The sequence below is a fragment of the Equus quagga genome, chromosome 5, assembly GCF_021613505.1.
Source record: "Equus quagga isolate Etosha38 chromosome 5, UCLA_HA_Equagga_1.0, whole genome shotgun sequence".
Taxonomy (NCBI): domain Eukaryota; kingdom Metazoa; phylum Chordata; class Mammalia; order Perissodactyla; family Equidae; genus Equus; species Equus quagga.
Window position 1 is genome coordinate 131676584 of NC_060271.1, and position 23794 is coordinate 131700377.

At 40.2% G+C, this 23794-nt stretch overlaps 1 protein-coding gene across 1 annotated transcript in view; it reads right to left on the minus strand.

Moving 5' to 3' along the window:
* Window positions 1-20014, minus strand: part of TAF1B (TATA-box binding protein associated factor, RNA polymerase I subunit B) — a 70439-nt gene extending 50425 nt beyond the window's left edge. The window contains exons 1-6 of the mRNA XM_046662590.1: window positions 19961-20014; window positions 18672-18770; window positions 14846-14933; window positions 12582-12679; window positions 10534-10629; window positions 4758-4911 (exon numbers count right to left, since the gene is read on the minus strand). Of these exons, the coding sequence (XP_046518546.1) occupies window positions 4758-4911; window positions 10534-10629; window positions 12582-12679; window positions 14846-14933; window positions 18672-18770; window positions 19961-19978 (553 nt within the window). The 5' untranslated portion in view covers window positions 19979-20014. The remainder of the gene's footprint in view (window positions 1-4757; window positions 4912-10533; window positions 10630-12581; window positions 12680-14845; window positions 14934-18671; window positions 18771-19960) is intronic.
* Between the last annotated feature and the right edge of the window lie 3780 nt (window positions 20015-23794).

A 23794-nucleotide genomic window follows, 5' to 3' on the forward strand; every position in this document is an offset into this window, starting at 1 on the left:
GGAGAGGCTAGGCTGGAGATGGGAATTTTAGAGTCATCAGGACACAGCTGGTGTTTAAAGCCAGAAATGAGGGTAAATAGAAAGCAGGACTAGGAATGACCCTGAGAGACTCCAAGCTTTCTTGGACAAAAACTCCCCAAATTATGCCTCAAAATCCCTTTTTCCAAATCCTGCAAATCTTTTCTTCATAGCATTTATCAGTAACTGACCTTTACCGTTTTATGTGTGCATTTATTGTCTAGCTCCTCCCACTACAATCTAAGCACCTTGAAGGCAGACAGCCTTGTTCACCACTGCGTCCTCAGTGCCCAGAACAGGTGCTGGCAAGGAGTCGAAATCCATAAATATTTGGTGACAAATGGTCTAGCAGTTCTACTTCTAAGATTTCATGCTAGTGAAATGGTTTTAAAAATATGCAAAGATTCAGAGTCAAGGCATGTTGTGGCAGCAATGCTTATAATATGAAAAAATGTTAAAACAACCTAAGTGACAGGAATAGAAACTTAATTAAATAACTCCATGCAATGGAATTCTACATAACAATTTACACAATGCTGTAGATCAGTGGTTCTCGAAGTATAGTCCATGGACCAGCTGTGTTAGCATCACCTGAGAACTTATTAGAGATGCAAATTATTGAGCCCACCAATCTGTGTTCTAATAAGCCCTAATAAGGTGATTGTGACAGATGCTAAAGTTTGATGGCTACTGTTTTAAAAGACTATATGGGGGCTGGCCCCGTGTCTGAGTGGTTAAGTTCGTGGGCTCTGCTTCGATGGCCCAGAGTTTCGTTGGTTCGGATCCTGGGCGCGGACATGGCACCACTCGTCAGGCCACGCTGAGGCAGTGTCCCACATGCCACAACTAGAGGGATCCACAACTAAAATATACAACTACGTACTGGGGGGATTTGGGGAGAAAAAGCAGAAAAAAAAAGAAGATTGGCAACAGTTGTTAGCTCAAGTGCCAATCTTTAAAAAAAAAATATATGTATATATAAGGACATGGATTTCCATAAAATATTATGCTAAAAAATATATATATAAGACAACATGTAGGAACTTCCAGTAAGAGGGCAGGTTGAAAACATATATTAGCCTCTGCTCTGTCCCACTACAACAGTTATAAAGGAATTTTTAAAAGTTATAAACTCAAGAACAAATAACATGGAAAAGGAAAAACAGCAATAAAATTTTAAAAGCCAGAAAGCATATGAATAAGTGATCACTACCTTAGCAGTCCCAAGAAAGCTAGATTCAAAGCCAGCAGTAAGAAAAGCCAAAAACCAATCTAATTTTCCCCTAGGGACCCCTAAAGAAGGCTCAGGAATTGGTTAAACAGGTACCCCTGGAAATTGGGTAAAGGTAGAGTTAACGCCAGGAGGACTGCTTGAAAGTCTGATTAAGAAGCAGTTAAGACACTCAGGTTCTTAGCCAACTCCACGCAGCCAGATGACTGCCCCTCCCAACCCCGGTAGAAAATTGCAAGTTTCTCATCTGGAAAGAGTAAAACAGTCTCTAGCATAGGGCGTGTGTCAATCACATTTGACAGGAGGGGCAGCTTACTGAAAAGAGGAGGATTAAGTGAAAGTTTACATATGAGTATTCAGACAATCCCCCACTGCCCTTGGCCCTTCTTCTTCCCACCCAGTTTCTAGAACAGACAGGATTACACCCTCCAAATAGAAGACTCACAGAGATTTCTCTGGAAAATCTGATCAGCTCAGGGGGAAAAGATTTAAAGACAATAATACTGGAGGTTCACTAAGAAAATAACCCAGCTGCGTCACCCTCTTGTGCAGAACGGAGCTGACAAGACGCACCACGAGTACACAGCTTTCAATCAACTTTTTAGTCTCCATTCCTAACCAGGACTAGCCATCTTAGGCTCATTAAACATTTGAAGAAAGCCTCTAACATAAAAACAGAGGCCAAAACAATCAAATCGGGGGGAAATAACATTAATATCCTTAGCAATGTAAGAAAAGATGCTCCACAAAAATGAGGGAGTAAACTAGGAAAGATGAAACGGGATCAGGGAAATAAAGAATTTAACAAAACAGAAGTGAAAGACTCGTCAGGACAGTGGTAGAGATCACAAAGACAGCTGGGATCCAGGTCTAGAGACAAATCATTCTAGATCACAGCAGGTCAGGAGCTCCAGAAAGACTTCTTCTGGAAGGTGAAATTGATAGAACATCTAAGGAATTGAGAGATTTTCAGAAGTGGAAGGAAGTGTGGAGACCCAATAGTAATAAATTATAGGTTAGTAATAAATAGGAGATTAAATAACAGGGCAATTATCAACACTGAGAAAACCAAAGGATACACAACAAGAGTGATCAGATTAAGCTACGTGGCTCAGTTCTGAATAACATTTATAACAATTTAAGCATTAAATATCGATCTAGTAAAAAATTATAATTATATTGGGAAGATAGAGAACGGGAAATGCACAGTTGTGTGCTGGTGACTACGTGGGGAGGAGGGGCAGTAAGAAGACTTCACCTTCCACAGCAGGACTGAAGAGCTAATGTGCAAAACCGGAAATCAAGATGCAGCACTGGAAGCACATGACAGAGACACGGAGGTTGCGAAAGAGTGAAAAGTGAATGCTTCTTGGGAACAGGACATTTAGAGGAGACAGTTTTTTATAACAAGCCTTATAATCTATTTGAATTACATGCATGTAGAATTTTGATTCAAAAATTCAAAGAATGAAGAAATAGTTCACATTTTTGCAAAAACAAAACTCCCTTTTTCTCTCTCTATAAGAATAGAAAACTTTCTAGAATGATCTACTACAGCAATAATGGTTATTTCTAGGTGGTATTGGGAATAACTGGGAATTTTATTTTCTTTCTGAATAGCTGCATTTTTTACTTTTGTAATAAGAGTTGTATTAATAGTTACTTCTTTTTTTTTTTTTTAAAGATTTTATTTTTCTCCTTTTTCTCCCCAAAGCCCCCCGGTACATAGTTGTATATTTCATTGTGGGTCCTTCTAGTTGTGGCATGTGGGACGCCGCCTCAGCGTGGTCCGATGAGCAGTGCCATGTCCGCGCCCAGGATCCGAACCAATGAAACACTGGGCCGCCTGCAGCGGAGCGCGCGAACTTAACCACTCGGCCACGGGGCCAGCCCCAATAGTTACTTTTTTTTTAACATTTTATTTTTCCTTTTTTTTCCCCAAAGCCTCCCAGTACATAGTTGTATATTTTCTTAGTCGTGGGTCCTTCTAGTTGTGGCATGTGGGACGCCACCTCAGCATGACCTAATGAGCGGTGCCATGTCTACACCCAGGATTTGAACCAGCGAAACCCTGGGCCGCCGAAGCGGAGTGCACAAACTTAACCACTTGGCCGCGGGGCCAGCCCCCTTAATGGTTACTTTTAATGTATAAACTAAAAGAAAGCTCTGAGGATCATCATTTACTAAAACACACACACAAACAAAACCCTTAACGCAGGTAAACAATCATGGCGTTTTAAAAGGTCTGGATGGTCTCAGAGTCACAGTCCTCTGGGGCTGTTTGAGTCCAGCCTTGCCTGAAAGCATGGGGAAGAAAACTCCAGAGATTCATTGCTGCCCGATTATGGTTCTAACTGCTTTACTTCTTTGGACATTAAAATAACTTACCTGATATCTGTGTCACTGTGCAGACAGCAAGAAATGCGGATATGCTGATAAAAATAATTTTTAATCTTTGGAGGGCAAGGGGCTTGCAAAGAAGCAGCCCATACAGGAAACGTTTTGTTGAAAGTTTTACATAACCACACTTAACCCAGATTTCAACAATCCCTAACACCAGAGGGGTTGGAAGCTCTCTCTCAGAAAACTCTTATCAGCACACATTAAGAGTCTAGTAATCTATAACAAAACCCTGGTCTGTTCTTTCAGGTCTGTTTTCCACTGTTTTTTTTTAAAAAAAAAAAATGTAGTGTGGAAACAACTAAAATCATGAATAAGTGCTTTGAGGAGAGGGTCTATAACTTTAACCTTAGAGACACTCCGTATTTATTTTAAACTACGGGATTAAATCAGCAAATAAGATGCAGACACACACACACACACAATATGGTAAGTTTCATGCAGCCTGCTTTAGTCTGTGCTTAGAAATTCGGTATATCTTTGACTCTCATCTGCCTTACCATACGGCTTAGTTCTATCATTTCTCTGCTGCAACTTTTCTTTGAAAATCCTGGGCCCACACATACATAAGATCTTTATTGAACCAGCCTCCTTTTCTTTCTGGATGCACTTACCATTTAGCTTCCTTTAAAAAAATCACACAAAAATACTCGTGTGGAGACAAGGCACCTTTTCAGAAATTACACTAAGATTTCATTTGATTTGCCTTTCTCCCAGCCATATGATTCAGCAAGTCATTCTTCTTGCTAGGCCAAGTTCCTTTCCTTGGAATATGAAGAGACTGGACCAAATTATTATTTTATTTATTTATTTATTTTTTTTTTAAAGATTTTATTTTTTTCCTTTTTCTCCCCCAAGCCCCCCAGTACATAGTTGTGTATTCTTCGTTGTGGGTCCTTCTAGTTGTGGCATGTGGGACGCTGCCTCAGCGTGGTCTGATGAGCAGTGCCATGTCCGCGCCCGGGATTCGAACCAACAAAACACTGGGCCGCCTGCAGCGGAGCACGCAAACTTAACCACTCGGCCACGGGCCAGCCCCCTGGACCAAATTATTTTTAAGATGTATTACCAGCTTTAAAATTCTAGGTAGTTTGAGTCTCATTTTTACCTGATTGTGATGCTTTGATGATGGGGAAAGGTTTTTGAGTGTGGACATCAGGCTGAGACTCTGCTCCACTTTCAACAAAAGAAGGACAGCTAAAGTCACTTAGCAGCTCAGGTTCACTATCCCAGTCTGAATGACTTGGATTATCTTCTAATACCTATTTGCAAAATAACATAAATAAAATTATTGCATAGGAATTTAAAATGCAATAAAGTTTCAATCAACTTTTTAGTCTCCATTCTTAAACAGGACTAGCCATCTTAGGCTCATTAAACATTTGAAGAAAGCATCTAATATGAAAAACAGAGGCCAAAACAATCAAATCAGAGGGGAAATAACATTAATATCCTAAGCAATGTAAGAAAAGATGCTCCACAAAAATGAGGGAGTAAACTAGGAAAGATGAAACGGGATCAGGGAAATAAAGAATTGAACAAAAAAGAAGTGAAAGAAGTGCAATTAATGTCCATGAACTTAAAACATTCCTGACCATTGCAAACACCACAAAGAAACCACTCTAGAGAACTGCGACCATCTGCCACGTCCTTAAGACTGAAAGACCTCGACTTCTGCAAGGTGCCCCCGGCCGCTCCTGGCAATGCTTCTCAGAGAAGGGCCACAGACAAGGGTGAGTGAGGAAACCAGCTACCAGCAGGTGCCTCAGGCCTCCTCCCTGTAGCTCTAGTATCTACACCTATAAAAGCATCAAGTGTCGATAATGACTCCACGCACGCTGCTGTCTTCTCCTTACCAAGCCTACCTGGGGAATTTTTGCTTTGTGTCTTCGCTAATTCCATCTCTCCTGCCTGAACTATCCTTTTTCCTCCTTCTCTCCAACTCTGCTGGTTCTTCTGGTGGCCTATGCCAGCTCCCAGCTAAAGCCAGTTTCTCCCTTGTGTACTTGATCCTACCCCTCTCTCTACTCAGACTGTCATTCACTTCTACTGCCTCTCTCCAGTGAGAATTTCTTCTCTATCCTGGATCATTCCTAGCACTACACAAATATGCTATCATTTATCCCACTTAAAAAAAACTGCCCTTGACAACAGCTACAACGCAATTTCTTTGTACTTCTTTGCAGCAAAATGCCTTGAAAGATTTGTCCAGACTTACTGTCTCGGATTCTCTCCTCTCTATCTTATATCCCACTCCAATCAAACATTTTTTTTTTAAAGATTTTATTTTTCCTCTTTCTCCCCAAAGCCCCTCAGTACATAGTTGTGTATTTTTTTTTTAGTTGTGGGTCCTTCTAGTTGTGGCATGTGGCATGCCGCCTCACCATGGCCTGAGGAGCGGTGCCATGTCCGCACCCAGAATCTGAACAGGCGACCCTGGGCCGCCGCAGCAGAGTGCTCGAACTTAACCACTGCACCACGGGGTCAGCTCCTCCAATCAAATTTTTTTTTTTGGAGGAAGACTAGCCCTGAGCTAACATCTGCTGCCAATCCTCCTCTTTTTGCTGAGGAAGACTGGCCCTGAGCTAACATCACACCCATCTTCCTCTACTTTGTACGTGGGACGCCTACCACAGCATGGATTGCCAAGTGGTGCCATGTCCGCACCCGGGATCCAAACTGGCGAACCCTGGGCCGCCGAGAAGCGGACGGTGCACACTTAACCGCTGCACCACCGGGCTGGCCCCCAAACTTTTGATCCCACTGCTGCCCTCAATTTTTAGCCCTCTTCCTTCCTGGCTAGGCAGCAGAATTTCTCACAGTTGATCATTTCCCTCTTCTTAAAACTTTCTGTTCCCTCATTTCCAGAATGACCCCCTTACTTTCTTGGCTTTCTCCTACTTCACGAGTTGCTCCTCATACTTCTTGGCTGGTTCCTCTTTTATCCCAGACATCTTAACTCTAGAGTGACTCACAGCTTAGTTCTTGGTCCTTCTCTCTCTTCACTCCTGGGTGATGTCATCTGGTCTTGTGGTTTTAAATACTATCTACCAGTATTCAATTCTGAAATGCACTCCCCCCTCCCTCAATTTTTTTTTGGTAAGGAAGATTTGCCCTGAGCTAAAATCCACTGCCAATCCTTCTCTGTTCTTTTTTTCTTTTTTGCTTGAGGAAGATTAGCCCTGAGCGAACATCTGTGCCAATCTTCCTTTATTTTGTATGTGGGATGCCACCAAGGCATGGCTGATGAGTGGAGTAGGTCCATGCCCAGGATCCAAACTCGTGAACCCAGGTCACTGAGTGGAGCACATGGAACTTTAACCACTCGGCCACAGGGCCGGCACCCCGCTCCTCAAATTTTAACATCCCTGAAATCAGGATATATCTTACAAATAGTGGCATGTCATAATTTAATTTGCAGCATTATTTTCTTTCTTGGGAGTATTTAAAATAACAGTGCATCTTACAGATAATGCCATTTTAGATTTCACGATTATAGTGTAAGCTGACAGCTTCCAAATTTATATCTCTAGGCTGCACCTCACTCCTGAACTGAAGACTTGTATATCTGAGTATCTGAGATTTCCTCTTGGATATCTAACAGTTGTCTCAAACTTAACATGTCCAAAACTGACCTATCGATCTTCCTGCCCCACCTGTTATTTCAGCTAGTGGCAACTCCTTTCTTCTAGCTGCTCAGGGCAAAAACCTTAAGAGCCATCCTTGATTCCGCTCTTTCTCTCACACCCCATGGCCAATCCATCAGGAAATTCTGCAGGCTCTCTCTAAAGTTTATCTAGAATCCTACCACGTATTTCCATTCCTACCACCTGCTCCCAGCCATTTCTCCTCTAGAGGTGTGCTTCTCCAACTTCAGTGTGCCCAGGAAGCACCTAGGAGCTCTGTCAAAATGTGTAATCTGTTTCAGTAGGTCTGGGTGAGGCCTGACAGTCTGCATGTCTTCCCCCAGATATCCTCATGGCTTACTTTCTCTCTTCCTTAAGGCTGCTCCTCAGAGGTCTTCCCTGGCCACTCCATATCAAACAGCACCCTTCGCTGCCTTCTCATTTTCTATCCTTCTTACCCAGATCTACATACTTGCTTGTCTGCTTGCTTCTCCTGGAAGTTTTAAGTAATTTATTTCACCCAAGATTACACAAGTCAAAAGCAGTGGAGCCAGGATTCAGATGCAGGCCTCTTACTATTCCTGGAACAGTTCTACCCAAAGCACACAAAAAATTTACTGAATATGAGAGAAGACTAAGCTTCCAATTTAAAATAATTGTTTCTTTCACCTTTCAAAAGAGTTCAGCTGTACTCTTTTGATACAAATTATATTACCAATTTATATACCAGCTTAAAATTTTGCTTATTGTTTATTTATTCACCAAGAAGATTTTAGTGTAATGCCTACCTTACTTTAAACAGGTGTTTACTCAAGTCAACAAAGCCTCTTTTATTATCTGAAGTTAACCTAAAAATATTAAAATTCAGAGAGAATCTCAGGTTCCGATTTTAAATTTCTGTTAGGCAAAGCCCCAGTGCATAAACATAACCAACAAATACCTTAGCTATGTAATTTTAAACATTAAGCTCTTAATATTTTGGATAATTCTTTCTCTTCTTTTTCAAAGTGTCACCTTAGAACTATACAGCATCTTTTGCTTTTCTTGAGAGGTACCTGCCCCCTGAATCAAAATAGGATGTTTCATAATTCTACGGTTATAAAATGTTGTCTGCATTATCTTACACCATACACAAAAATTAACTCAAAAGTGATTAAATACTTGAACGTAAGACCTGAAACCATAAAACTCCTAGAAGAAAATATAGGCAGCACACACTTCAATATCAGTCTTAGCAGCATCTTTTCGAATACCATGTCTACTGGCAAGAGAAACAAAAGAAAAAATAAACAAATGGGACTACATCGGACTAAAAACCTTCTGCAAGGCAAAGGAAACCATCAAAGCAAAAAGACAACCCACCAACTGGGAGAAAATATTTGCAAATCATATGGCCAACAAGGAGTTAATTTCCAAAATATATAAAGAACTCATAAAACTCAACAACAAAAAAACAAATAACCTGATCAAAAACTGGACAGAGGATATGAACAGACATTTTTCCAAAGATATACAGATGGCCAAAAGACACATGAAAAAATGTTCAACATCACTAATTATTAGGGAAATACAAATGAAAACTGCAACGAGCTATCACCTTACACCTGTGAGAACGGCTATAACTACCAAGACAAAAAACAACAAATGTTGGACAGGATATGGAGAAAAGGGAACCCTCATACACTGCTGGTGGGAATGCAAACTGGTGCAACCACTATGGAAAACAGTATGGAGATTTCTCAAAAACTTAAAAATAGAACTACCATATGATCCAGCCATCCCACTACTGGGTATTTATCCAAAGAACATGAAATCACCAATACAAAGAGATTTATGCACCCCTATGTTCACTGCAGCATTATTCACAATAGCCAAGATGTGGAAGCAACCAAGTGCCCATCAACTGATGAATGGATAAAGATGTGGAATACATACACACACACATATATATACATACACACACACACACACACACACACACACACACACACACACAATGGAATACTACTCAGCCATAAAAAAGACAAAATCATCCCATATGCAACAACGTGGATGGACCTTGAGGGTATTATGTTAAGCCATATAAGCCAGATAGAGAAAGACAAACACCATATGATTTCACTCATATGTGGAAGATAATAAACAAATGCATAAAAAGAACAGATTAGTGGTTACCAGAAGGGAAGGGAGTAGGGAGATGGGTGAAAGGATAAAGAGCCACATATGTATGGTGACGGACAAAAACTAGATTATTGGCGGTGAGCATGATGCAGTCTATACAGAAACTGATATATAATAATGCACACCTGAAATTACACAATGTTATAAACTAATATGACCTCAATAATAAAAAAAAAGAGTTGTATTTTCCACTAAATTCAAGTTATTTCTCGAGTTTATTTAAATTCATGTTATTTCTCAAGTTTACTTAAATTCATTATCTCATATTTAAAAAGGACATTTTCCAAACTAATTCCTTAGGTTATTCCCCCTTTTATCATTGTATCTTGCACAACTTGACTAGTCTAAACTTCTCATTCTTAGACCTATTCCTTTCACTCAGAGCTGGGTTTCTCAGTCCTGGGTCACTAAAACTCTGCATGTGGAACCTATGAGACCCCAACCGAACAGTGAAACACTGAGCCAAGTTTCTAAGCTCTTAACAAATGTGTGTCAAATAGATTCAGAATCTCTTCTCAGGCCTGGAAAATAAATACCACACATCAAAGTTTATCAAATTTGCCTTTCCTAGCAGTGGAATCCTCTGCTACCCCAAATAAACTGTTCCACGGCATATTTACAAAGCAGTTAAAAGCAAACTGCTAAAAATACAGCTGCTCTGGTGGATGTTGGGGGAGGGTGGTAAGGCACCCAGACTTATTTTTCTTTACATAAAGGCTTCTGAGAAGAGATGATAACTGAGATGAATCTGAGATGCCAGGTAAAGTAAGTAGGTATTACAAACTAAAGGAGTAACATATGCAAAAAAATTTTTTAATAGTACAATGACAGAAATTCCTTAAGCTTCCATTTAGAAACTTAACCACAAATTTCTTTACATTTCAACTAGTCAAATAAGAAGTCAAAATTAATTCCAATGTCAGGATCAGTGACCCTGTCTTCCTGGACTATAATAGAAATCTCTTCACTGAAGGTCCTCTGACAAGCATCATAAACCCAGGTGAGGCTGAATCTCATCTTCACCTCTGCTCTCAATAGAAATGTCTTTTAGTCTCACTTTTCAGACTTGTGCCTTACCGGAGCTTTCCTTTTACTGGTATAAACTGGATTTTTACAATAAGCCTGCTTGCTCTTCTGAAGGTAGCGCTTCCAAAAATTATGTAAAACTTCATTCTAAGGTGAAAGGGAAATGAGTGGCAATTCAGGTTACGATGGCAAATATACAGGCACATTTATACCACAGAATCTCTTGTACTTTACACATTGTCTTCTACTAAATGTTTTCTTACTTACTTTTCCATAAAAAGAATTACATCACAATATCAGGTATATGGGAAAAACTAAATAAATTCTTCTTAATCTTAGATTTTAGAAAAGGAAGGGACTAGCTCCTTAAAGATCACCTAGGTGAATCCCTACCTTTTGCAAGTGAATTAAGTGTCAGAGAAAGAAAGGAATTTACACATGACTACACTTCCAGTTAGGGGAAAAGCTGCTATCGAGTCTAGCAATCTACCGACCCCGGGGTCCAAGTGAAAGTAAAACAAAACGAACAAAACAAGACAGAACTACTTTTCCGTTTATTCATCACCTTCTAGGTACAAGGCATCCGTTAGCTCTAACACAATACTGCAAGATAGCTATCATCTCTATTTTATCACTGCAGAAACTGAGTAACCTGGCCAAAATGACCTAGCCAATAAGCAGAAAAGGTATGAATAGGACTTGGAGTCAGTTCTGGTTCTGGAGCCTGTGTTCTTAGCATAATGCCGCTCTAGCACCATGACCTGGGGAGGTCTAAGTGGTTAGGCTCATTGGCTAATTTCAGAGAAACTCTTTTCAGGATTAACCCCAATGAAGGGGGTAGAAGGCTATACAGGAGTAAACCCTACTGAAGCTATTTGGTGTAACTATATCAAACTATTTATTTAAAAACTCTTATACCTAGGATGACTATGCAGGGAGAAACCAGATTCACAAAGCCCTAGACTACCAGCAATCATACCTAATGCAAGGATTGCCATGGGTAAGCCTCTCTTGTTTCATGTTTTTGGATTTTTAATTCCTATAATACTTTCAGGGTAGCCTCAGAGTCCATTTAGGCCATGGGTTGGTCCAGAGGGCATTGTGTTTTGGTTTGCCCTAGATTCTGGTGTGAATAGCAAAGACTCCTCTACAAATCTGTTCTTGGTGACTTCAGTAAACACTGATCTTTCCCTCTTCTCTTTGCCCTTACTGTTATCTATGAGCATATCATTACATAATTTTGTGTTTACTCATTCCACAGATGCACAAAACCCTCTCTTCAGCTAGGCTAGATCTCTGAGCACTTTGTTTCCAATGATGGGCATGAAGCAAGTGTACAGTAACCACTTGTTGCTAAATAACTGGCTTTTAAAAAAATTCCTGAAATGGCTTCAACCAGATGAGGGAATATGAAACTCAAATAATAGCAGGGATACCATGGGTACTCCTGAGAGGCAGCAAAGTCAAAGTGTGATTCCTGGACCAGCAGCATCAGTGTCACCTGGGAACTTGTTAGAAAGGCAAATTCTTGGGCCCTACTCCAGATCTACTTAGTCAGAACCCTGGAGTGCGGTCCAGCAATCTGTGCTTGAGCAGTCCTCCACGTGATTCTGATGCACAATCAAGTCTGAGCACCTCCGATTTAACGTAGCACTCCCCAAAGTGCGTTCTGTGGAAACCAAGTCCTGATGGACGCTCCACAAACATACACACATCGAAGGATTTTGTTCTCAAGTTGTGAATACTACATACTACATTCCCTTGGAAATTAAACAAGCACATTAACACATAAAAGGCACCAATTTAAGTCTGCAAAGTTGCTTGTTCTACTTTGTTTAACCCAATGTTTCCTAAATATCTGAAGACTAAAACTTTTACTATTTTCTTTTGGATGCACTGCTTATTTACATTCTGTAGAACACACTTCGGGAACTTCTGGTCTAGTAAAAGGATTAAAGCAAAAACATCAGAAAAATGATTCTTCTAGTATCCCTAACGTTATTACTGATAACCCTACTATTCTTCTTAGTTTCACTTTAAATCTATTGTTCTTCAAACAACAAAATGTAAAGCCAACATCTAGCCACAAATGGACTTACCTTTAACTCTGGGCCTACTCCGAGGGTCTTTAAGGCTTCTGCTTGTTGATAGAGTATGTGCTGAAAACCTTCGCACACATACCAATCCCAGCCTTTCTCTAAATGACATACAACATGTTTCAGACATTTGTATTCCTAATTTACTAACAGTAATGCTACTAAATAGTGACAATTGTGTTTTACACATTGCAACTGCAATTTTTTTGTATACCCCTGAATAGGGTTTCCATTCAAACATACAAATCTGGCAAATTTACACACAAATGCTAAAGCTAAACATAATTTTTATAATTTATCAGAATTTAAATATTTAAAATTATCTACAGTTTTTCTGAAATATTAATGTAAAAGGCAGGAAAATTAATAGTCACCATGTTAAAAAAAAAAGTAAGTTTTAAAAATGTATACCGTAGTGGACAATGCGCAGCAGAATCCTAAATGAAAGGATGCTCAGTACTCAACCACTGCTTCTACCACCCCTTTGTGAGTTCCAACTCACAAAGAAAGGGAACAAGAAGTATTTGGAGAACGAAAGAACAAAAGCCAAGATGTGATGGTCCAGGAGTGCAGGAAAGCCCAATAAGAACAAAGTGAATAAACTGTTCAAGGGCATTCTGCTTTTCTGGAAATGGTTCTAGGCTACAGGGAGAAACTGAAAGCAAGGAAACTAAGACTTATTGAGCTCTGCCTAGGTACCAGGTGTGTGCAAGCTATCTTAAGTAGGTTATTATCTTCAATCCTCAAAACAATCCTAAGAGATTGTGAAGAAATCTACCACTCCAGTTGACAGAGCTGCATGTTTAAATATTATTACCAGTTAAAAAAAAAGTTAAAATCTGTTAAGACCTTTGTTTTACCCCTCCCTGCTGGACAAATACTGTAACTCTGAAAAGTATGCTGTCAGCACTTTCTACACACAGCTTCTGAAGTCTGTTACTATGACTCCAAGATCCCCTTTCCCCTGCATACGTCACAGGACTCCTACTCCCCTCCTTCACCTCAGTGTCACACTGACTCACTCAATTTCTGGAAAGGGTCTCCGGGTTGTACAGGGTAAAACAGACAGCCTGTAATTTTGATGCATTCCCAAGTTGAGGGAGTTGAAGCTCTGCAAGCTACATAGACATGCTGTCTCTTCTTGCACATTCTTCTTACAAACTGATAGCCACATTTTAAATTCTGAGTCTAGGTTCCTATTTTATATGACAAATGGTATTAACATTCTCATTTTACAGATGTAGAAACTAAGGATAAAGAGGTTGAATATAAGACACTTGACATCTAATTTGAAGCATCTGAAGTTCCCTCAGCAATTTAAGTTTAAACTATACATTTTAATTATTTAGATAGGTAAAGTCCAAATTAATCAGGTTTTACTCTGATAAAATCTAATTGAAATTAATGAAGTTTTAGCCTAATAAAAATAGTCATTGTAAAGGTTAAACAGGAACACAGCTTAGCATTTAGGCATTCTCTCTCTTATTCATCTAGGAACGTCAATGTATTTCACACAGATATCTCATTAACATTTATACAAATATAATATATTTCATGTGTGTGTATCCTTAAAGCTACCTCAGGTAGAAGATTACACTACTATCATTAGCCTGGTTTCAAACCTGAGAATCTGGCCCTAGGTAATTAGACACAGAAATAAAAAGCATCAGTTAGACTTTACCTCAGACTCTTCTCTACAATGGCTAACTACATGTACTCACTGCATTATGAAATAGATTCCATTTCAAAGCACACCCATGCTGAGATTATTTTAAGGGAAAATAATCTTCCATAGTTTAAAAGGGTGTGTTCAAAATCAAATGTGAAAAATGGATTTCTGAAAGTTGAATATCATGCTTAACCTGCTTAACCTGACAATTTCATAGTTGAATCATTTCAGAAAATGAACATTTTTCTTTAAAAGCACAGAAACTCACACTCATAATAGACAATAGATAAAGAACAGAAAAACATACGCCAAGAGATAAAAAGAAATATGCTCCCTTTGCTATTATTATTTTTTGTATAACGTTTGCTCCCCTGGAAAAGCAACTCGTTGACAAGCAGGATAAAAAAAGGCCCTGCTTTAAGACATCTGCTTCCAATCTTACCATCAATAATTACCCACCTTAATTCCATTTTGGATTATCTAGTTAAATTTTGGCAGCTTCTCTAGAATCTATTTAAAATTCCATTCCACATCCCCAAATCATGAAGGTGAAAAACATGACCGAAGAATGCTAAGCGCATATGAAGAAAGAGCTTACCAAGTTTTCTTTTTCTTTTAAGTCCCCGGTTGATGGCTTGTATTTTAGTATTAGGAATAGCCCCAGTGTTTACAACTTCCTTAGATCTCTGCAGGAAACAGAAACAGACCACTAAGGAGAGAGTTTCACATCTCTCTAAATATATTTCCGAGCACGCTCTGGGGAAGTGTTATGAACCAAATTGTTAGTGTCAGGACCAATGATGGTAACATTTTGGGAAAATTACATAAACAGTAACATTCTGGTTAACCTTTATATTGCTTTCTCATTCAAAAGTTCTCAGTACTTAAAACTGCCTGGAACACAGTAAACACTAAATAAATGTCTGTCAAATGAATAAACTTTTACTTTAAATCTCTTTTTAACTGTTTCACACCAAACCTAAAGTCAAATTTATTTACTTTTTTCTACATCCAAAACACACTTTGGAATTAAAATGGTTTCCATATTTATTATAATTGGCAATGCCTGAACTACTTACAGATTAGTTTCATCCTACTTCTCTGTGTTTGAATACTGCAGCAAAACAGATTTATTTATGAAATTATAAAAGTACTACTTTTCATTTTTAATCAAACCTATAGGATTTTAGAATGACTAAATGCTGAGTACAATTCACCCCAAAGTTTTCAATTCCAAGTGCTCTCAACAATTGGTACCTAAGATTCTGCCTCTCTCACAACCAATAAATAAAAGTATTAAGTCTTAATGATGGAAGTAAGGTGAAGATTTTCAATCAACAGGGAACATTTATATATTTCTCTAAATTTAGAGATTTGGAATGAAATTTATTTTCAACTTTGATTAAGAATAAAAGAGGGGCCGGCCCCGTGGCTGAGTGGTTAAGTCCGTGCACTCCGCGTTGGCGGCCCAGGGTTTCACAGGTTCAGATCCTGGTCGCAGACGTAGCACCGCTTGTCAGGCCATGCTGAGGCAGCGGCCCATGTAGCACAACCAGAGGCACTCACAGCCGGAATATATAACTCTATACTGGGGGGACTTTGGGGAGAAGAGAAGAAACAAAAAAAGATTGGCAACAGATGTTAGCTCAGGTGCCAATCTTTAAAAAAAAAAAAGAATAAAAGAAACATCTCCAACAATAGGATTTTGGGACTTCATTCTCTCTAGTCACAGAAACCATATTCGCAGCAGTTCTGGTGGAGTGGGTTGGCCACACTGAGAACATAAGACACATCAGAATACATACCAAAGCAGTTACCCAGCAAAGACAGACAAAAGCTATAAAGAGTAGGCCTCTACCAATTCAGAAGACCTTTTTCCAGACTGTAGAGAGTATGTGCAGCTTGAGAATTATATACACAGTAAGCTGGAGGGCAGGAAAAAAATGGCTTAACATCTGGACTAGACAAAACGTGAAATAACTAAAAGCTAGAAAAAGCTAAATAACCAAACTGGAGCTATAATTAATTAAATTAGTGAGTGGTTATATTGTAGGATAGTTATACATTCAATTAGAATGTCCACTAATGTTCAGAATAACAGGAAAATATTTAATTTATTAAGACAGAAGATTCAATAGTACTCACCCACATCTCTTTTCTCTTCCCATACACAGAAAAAAAAAAAAGACTAAATAAAAGTTTTTGAAATGCTGTGTGTTGAGATTATTGATTTTAACTTTCATCTTCATAATTTCTAAATTTTCTATAATGAATCTGCCCTTATAATCATAATCTATTAAAATCACACAATTCTAGCCTAGACCTTTATTAAATATCCATGAAATAGTTGCAAGAACATCTATTATATAAATTGGCCACACTTAAGACCCCCAAAATTTTTTCCTGTAAAAAATATACCAAGGTAACATTCTAATTCCTCTACCAATTCAGAAGGCCTTTTCCCAGATTGTAGAGAGTATCTGCAGCTTGAGAATTATATACAGAGCAAACTGGAAGGTACTGAAAGGGGCAGCAAAATAGAGCAAGTTGTACCACGACTTCCACTCTTCGTAGGTGTAACTACTGTCTCATTGGTCATTCCCTGCCCACTGATTTCTACACTGCCCACTACACCACCACACTCCACGCAGCACTGATCACATTTAGTCTATAGGAAGAAGACACCCGGACGGCCATAAAGCCAAGAGTAACCACTGAAGCTGTGCAACACACAGCTTTGCTTATCATATGGAAGGCACTGAGTTAGGTTTTGGCCTATATAAGATGTTGCCCACCTGCTAGAATGCTGTATTCTTGACAAGTTACTCCACACAAGTTGACCAGTCTTTCAAATGTGGAACAAGGTAACGGTATTTGGATCTTTCAAGTTAAAAAATGACTGCAGCAGATTTTATCAGACAGAAATGAACAGAAACATTATCAAAGACATAAATGAAGGTAGCAGTTAGTTAATGTAGTTTAATTTAAACAAAAACAGTACGCTAACTTCACCTGCTAATGCCAAATAGTCCATCTGGATGCAATCTTCCCTCACTGTGTTCACATTTACACCGCTGGTGCAAAGTAAATGGTGAGTAAAACTGCTAGTGCCTTAACATGCATCAAAGCAGAGGATCAAACTGCACATATTTAAAGTGTACAATGTGATGTGTGTGTGTATCCACGAAACCATCACCACAATCAAGGTAATGAACATATCCATCACTCCAACGATTCCATTGCAGGAGTACTTATCTTTTTAATATTCTGTGAGACTAAATGAGAGGTAGACATAAAAACTTACGCTGCAGACTGAAGAACAATGATTATCTCAAAGAAGAGCTCTTGTGTGATTGAATCACAAGCTAAATTAACCACTTTTCTTGAGAAAAAAAATTGTTTTACTTGTTTCATATATTCTATCCAGGCTTTTAGTTGTTTAAGGTGGGAAGGTAAACCTGGTTCCTATTACTCCATCTTGGCCAGAAGCAGAAGTCTACACAATTACTTTTATCTGTCCCAAATTTGCCTTCCTTAAGCCTATATGGTGAAGGCAATATTTGTTCCCTCTTGGATCTGTAGATTTTGAGCAAATCCTTTTCCAGAGAGAAGAGTCTTGGCCTGTTTAGCCTGTCCAATAGCAGACTGTCCACATCCTTGATTATTTTGCTTATACTGCCCTGAAGGTGTGGTAAGCAGAACACGACCCAGCACTCTCAGTGTAAGGTAGCCTCATTACCAAGGTTCTACAGGACAGTATGACAATCTCCGTTTTAGGAGGCAGTGTGATGGGGTAAAATGAACACTGGAGTCAGAAGACCCAGGTTCAAGCCCTGGCTGAACACTTCGCACTTATGTGACTTTGGCAAACGCACTGAACTCATGAGCCCTACTCGCCCTATCTATAGATAGGCATAAGAGTATATCCCACAGGTCATCATGAGAAGGAAACGAAGTAACGGATAAGAAAACACTTTGTAACGCTATGAGGTGCTGTACAAAGATAAAATGATAACGAAGCATATTTCCAATACTCCCAACAATCCTCAGTCTTGCTAACTCTCCATCTTCCAAACCTTTAAGCTACCCCAACACATTAAAAACTCTTAATAAGTATTAACTAATAAAAAGAAATAAATAATCTTCTAAGTATAATTTTAATCATTTCCCCTTAGACTATACAGTCTGAATCAGGAAATCATGTACATATGTGGCCCAACATCATTTCAAAAACTCATCCTAAATCTGATCTACAAATTCTTTAACACGTGTGTAAGCCTTTGGAAGACGACTTACGATCTTGGAAGTCGGGCATTGCATGAGTGATAAAAATAGATCGATTCTTCGGGAACTATGCCACATATCAGGCTGAAACAGCAATTTTTAAAACATAAGCAGATTCATAAATGAGATCGATTACTTACTTCTGTAACGTTGTGGCAAGAAGTACAATAATATTTGCCTTCATCTGTAAGACCCCAAGAGACAGCGGCACACTGAGTACAGCGTTCCTTGAACTCTTTCTGTAGAAGAGGGAAACCACACTCAACACACTGTACCCAAACCCAGCAATTCTACTTATAGGGTTCCCTGCAATTTTACTCTATAAATAAAAAATAATCAAAACCAGAAAATAGATCAGGGACATTATCTACAAACAAGGAAAATAGCAGTTCAGTCTTTGAGCAGTTTGAGACCAAATTAAACTATTAAAGAAATGTTTCTAAAATATGCAGTGTGTAAGGGAAAAAAAGAAGAAAAGGTGGTAGGGGTAAAATGGAAAAAAAAGATGAGTAAATAATACTCCTTGAGAATGCTGTGACAAAAAGAGATGACAAGACTTAAGTATACAGAAGATTAAAAAACTAGAAATAGCGTACCATTTGGAACTTCCTCCAGGACACTAAGAACACATGCTCACCGCAAAACAACCAGATTTTTATTAGGGTTGTTTCGAGCTTCCATTTACTCACTCAGCAATATAAGGAGGATCAACTTTGTATGTAACAGGCATCGAGCTAGGTGCTGGAGGACTGAAGTCCTTCTATCACCATAAGCTTCCGCACACGCACAGACTGGCACTAAAGTACTGCTTCCCACCTCTTTGGTGTTTGACGTTATCATTGATCTAATTACCGAATACTCCTTTAACACCATCAGAGGGAGGTGTTTTAAGTAGTATGTCAAAAATGAATGCCAAGTTTATTTCGACGAGCTGGTGCAGTTTTCATTAACCTGTCCTGATAACTACCGTTACTTTGGAGCGTCCCCAAACCCCAGCCTGGAATCCCTGCACCGGCCCGTGACGAGGATTCCCAGAGACCGGCAGGGGCGACTTGGGGGTATTCTGGTTCCAACCCCGGCGCCCCCTCGCCCACCCCAGCATCCCTGGGAACCCGTGAGTGTCCGGGCGAGAGAGGATGAGCCATGTGGGGCCACCCACAGAACCCTCCTCATCCAGCCAACAACTTCATCCCGCTCCTGAAACACACCCACTTCGACTAACGCTTCCACCCACAGCCTCCAGCTCTTTCCGAAAACCCCGCGCACACGCGGCCGCCAGCCCCATCCCTCCCGCCGCCCGCAGCCTTCCGCCCCGCCCTCCTTCGGCCGGGGGACGCCCCCACAGCCAGCCTCCGGCTACCAGCCCCTTCTCCCCAGCGTCCTTGCCCCGGCCCCGCAGTCGGGCCCGCCCGGCGCGCTGCCCCCTCACCGCCTCGTCCAGGTCCATGACGACGCCGCCGCCGCCGCCGCCGCCGCCCGGGCCCGTTACCCGGCACCGGCGCCGCTTCCGGCAGCGTCGGGAGGAGCCCTCCGGGCGGAAACCGAGCCCCTGAGTTTGGATTCCGGGCGGCGCCTGCGGCCGCGGGGAAACCTCTGCTCGCGCGCGAGGCAAAGCTCCGCGAATCCTGCATCCCCCTCCCAGACTGCATCCCTTTCTAGTAGTCGAGGTAACAGAAACCAACCAGTAAGAAACTGGGCGGTGCCGAACGCTGGGCTGATTCAATCACGCTCTTCTGACAGCGTTCGTTCCAAGACCCTCTTAGTCTTTTAAGGGGCAAGGGAGGCGGCGTGCAGGGCCAGTCCCGGGGCGAGGACCGGGCTCGGGGCCTTCCCCGTCCTTCTGGCGTCGAACAGCACCGAGAGGCGTGCGCTTCCGGACAAAGAACATACGTGGTTGAGTTAGACCTGGGTTTCTCATCACGGCTCTTCTGCTTCCCTGTGCCTCGGTTTCCTCCTCTATACCAATTAGATGTTACCTGTGAGTCCCTTATCACTGAGCCTCGCATAGTAGGGCCTCACTAATGTTAACTTTTATTGCTGTTCCTTCACTGGACACTTTTATTCCTTGATTTATTCATTAAACGGGCGATATTTTAGGTCCTGGGGATTCAGCAGGGAACAGAGTAAACCAAAGTCCCAGCCTTCATGGAGATGATATTCTGGTGGGGAGACAAAAATAAATAAGGAAAATATATGGTATGATAGATGGGAATGAAGGCCAAGGAGAAAAGCAGGAAAGGAGAATGGGAGCCATAAAGTGGTTTCAGTTTTAGATGGGGTGGTCAAGAAAGGTCTCATTGACAAGGTGACCTTTGAGGCAAGGGAGCAAAGAGGCATGCTGGGAACATCCATCCATAATTCCTAGTCCTGAGCCTCGTGCCACGCCATTTAAGGATCAGCAAGGAGGTCAGTGAGTGCCTGGAACAGGAGCTAAAGGGAGAGTAGAAAGTGACGTTGGAGCAAAATATGGTTGTAAGGACTTTAACTTTGACTTGGAGAAATTGGAGAAATCATTGGAGGAGTTACATGATCTGACTTATGTTTAACAGATCATTCTGGCTGTTGTGGGGAGAATAGACTGATAGGGGTCAAAGGTAGAAGTTAGGAGACAAATCAGGAGACTATTACAATAATCCAGACAGGATATAATGGTAGTTCGAACCAGGTGAAAGCAGCCGAGACAGTGAGAAGTACACAGGTCCCGGAAATACAGATTTGGAAGGTAGAGCCAAAAGGATATCTTGCTGGACAAGAATTGGGCTGTAAGAGAAAGAAAGGAGTCCGAGATGACTTCAAGATTTTTGGCCTGAGCAACTGGAAGAGTGGAGTGATCATTGACTGAGTCAGGGCAGACTGAGGGTGGAACAGTCTGGGAGTGGGGTAGAGGAGGAATCAGGAGTTGATTTGGGACATTAAGTTAGAGATGCTTGTAAGACATCCAGGTACAATGAGAAGGCATTTGGATATAGGAGTCCACAGTTCAGAGGCAAATCCTGGACTGGAGATATATGTTTGGGAGTTATCTCTGTCTAGATGATATTTAAAGTCACTAGATGAGATCACCAAGGGAGTGACTCTTCATTCATTCACTCCTTATTCATTTAATTCATTTATTTCACAAAGTCATTAAACACCCACTGTATGCCAGGCACTGTTCCAGCAATTGGGAAATGAGAGATAAACAGGACAGAGTCCCTGCCTTCAAGAGGCACCCGGTCCAGTGGAGCAATCAGTCCCATTGTTTTATCATGGCATTAGGTAAATTCTCTTCTCCTGTTATGTCACCCATGTCATTTACTAGGCTTGGCTCTGTGCAACTTCAGACTCTTTGCAAAAGACCTTACCCATCCTCAAAGCTTCAAGGATTGTCATATGAACAGCTTGATCCTGAGCCTCTTATTTTCTAGACCAGCCCTGATTTCAAATGTTGAAATATTAGAATGGGAACGGGGCAGTATTGAATGGCCAACGAAATAGGAGTTAATGTATTGAACTAACATATGAGATCAGAGATTTTTGTCTTTTTGCTTGTTGCTATATATCCAGGGCCTGAAACAGTACGTAGTTCACAGCATGTGATCAGTAAGGATCTGCTGAATGGATGAATGACTTTGTAAGATTTTTATGTATATGCAAAATAGTTTAAATAGATGACATATCTTGATTTGAGACTTTGGACATGGTTGTGCAGAAACGAACCACAGATATTTCCAGCCATTCCTTAAAAAGAAAATTAACTGTTTTGAGCAAAGTCAGCCCTTTGGAAAAAAATGTCGTTTTAGACTTAAAGGGATATTTTAGCAGAAAAGCTCTAACATGCATTTCTTAAAACTCTGGCTCAGATGTCATTTTTGGCCTATCTGGATTGCCACAGATTGTTTTTGTCTAATGGAAATGATCAGTGGCAAAAGGGCTCAGTGAGATGGACTCTGTCTTATGCTGCAGGTAAGAGTTAATGTGGGTATATTTCTGGAAAACAGTTCAGCTACAAATAGGTGATATGGTGGAGCAACACTGAGGCAACCCTAAGTAGAGGAAACAGGGAAATAAAATTAGAACAGAGATGATAAACCTTTAAAGGGACCCAGGAGTCCCTGGGCCAAAATCTGATTGAACACCAAAGCCTGATTGAAGGTATTAACATATCTAAAGAAAGAATGTGTAAATCAGAAGATGTGTTTAGCCCTTCAAGCCTAGCAAGAGGACCCACCCATAGCAAGGACCCCAGCTCTACTGTTATGCCCTAGCAGTGAATATACCCAAGGTTCCACACCTCTTAAGTGACATGGAGCCCAACACTAACCATTACTCAATTCTGCCAATAACTCTAGGCCAATAAATTTGAAAATTTTGATGAAGTGGACAAATTCCTAGAAAAATACAAGTTATCAAATAGTATCCAAGAAGAAATAGAAAATCTGAACAATCCTATATCTATTTAAGAAATCAACTCTATAAATAAAAAAACCTTCTCACAAAGAAAACCTCAATCTCAAACACGGTAAAGCTGGTAAATTCTGTCAAACATTTAAGAAAGAAATAATACCCATCTTACACAGACTCTTCCAAATAATGGAAAAAGAGAGAGAATTTACCAACACATCTTATGAAGTTAGCATAACCTTGACACCAAAACCTGACAAGGGTATTCCAAGAAAAGTAAAAATTAAAGCCCATTATTTCCCAGAAACATAGATGCAAAAGTTCCAAACAAAATATCAGCAAATTGAATGGAAGTCCTTTGTTGTATTCAGCAATATATAAATAGGATAATAAATCAAAACCAAGTTGGGTTTATTCTAGGAATGCAAGGTTGGTTTAATGTTAAAAAATATGTAAATCAAACAGTAATCCAGATAGTAGGATGCAAGGACAACCAAAAGATCAGTGGAACAGAATAGAAAGTCCAGAAACTCACCCATAAATGCATGTAAGATAACTTGATTTACAGCAGAGGTGCTACTAAAATTCAATGGGGGAAAGGATGGTTTTTCAGTAAATGATTCTGGATCAATTGGATGTTCATATGAAAATATATTGACCCCTATGTCACACCATATGCAAAAATTAATTTGAAATAGATCATGCCCCACATATAATAGGTAAAACCGTAAAGCTTCTAGAGAAAAATAGGCAAATATCTTTTTTTTTTTAATGGAGTTTAGGCCGCTTTCTTTTTTCTTTAAAGGTTGGCACCTGAGCTAACAACTGTTGCCAATCTTCCGTTTTTTTTTTTCTCTTCTTCTTCTCCTTCTCCCCAAAG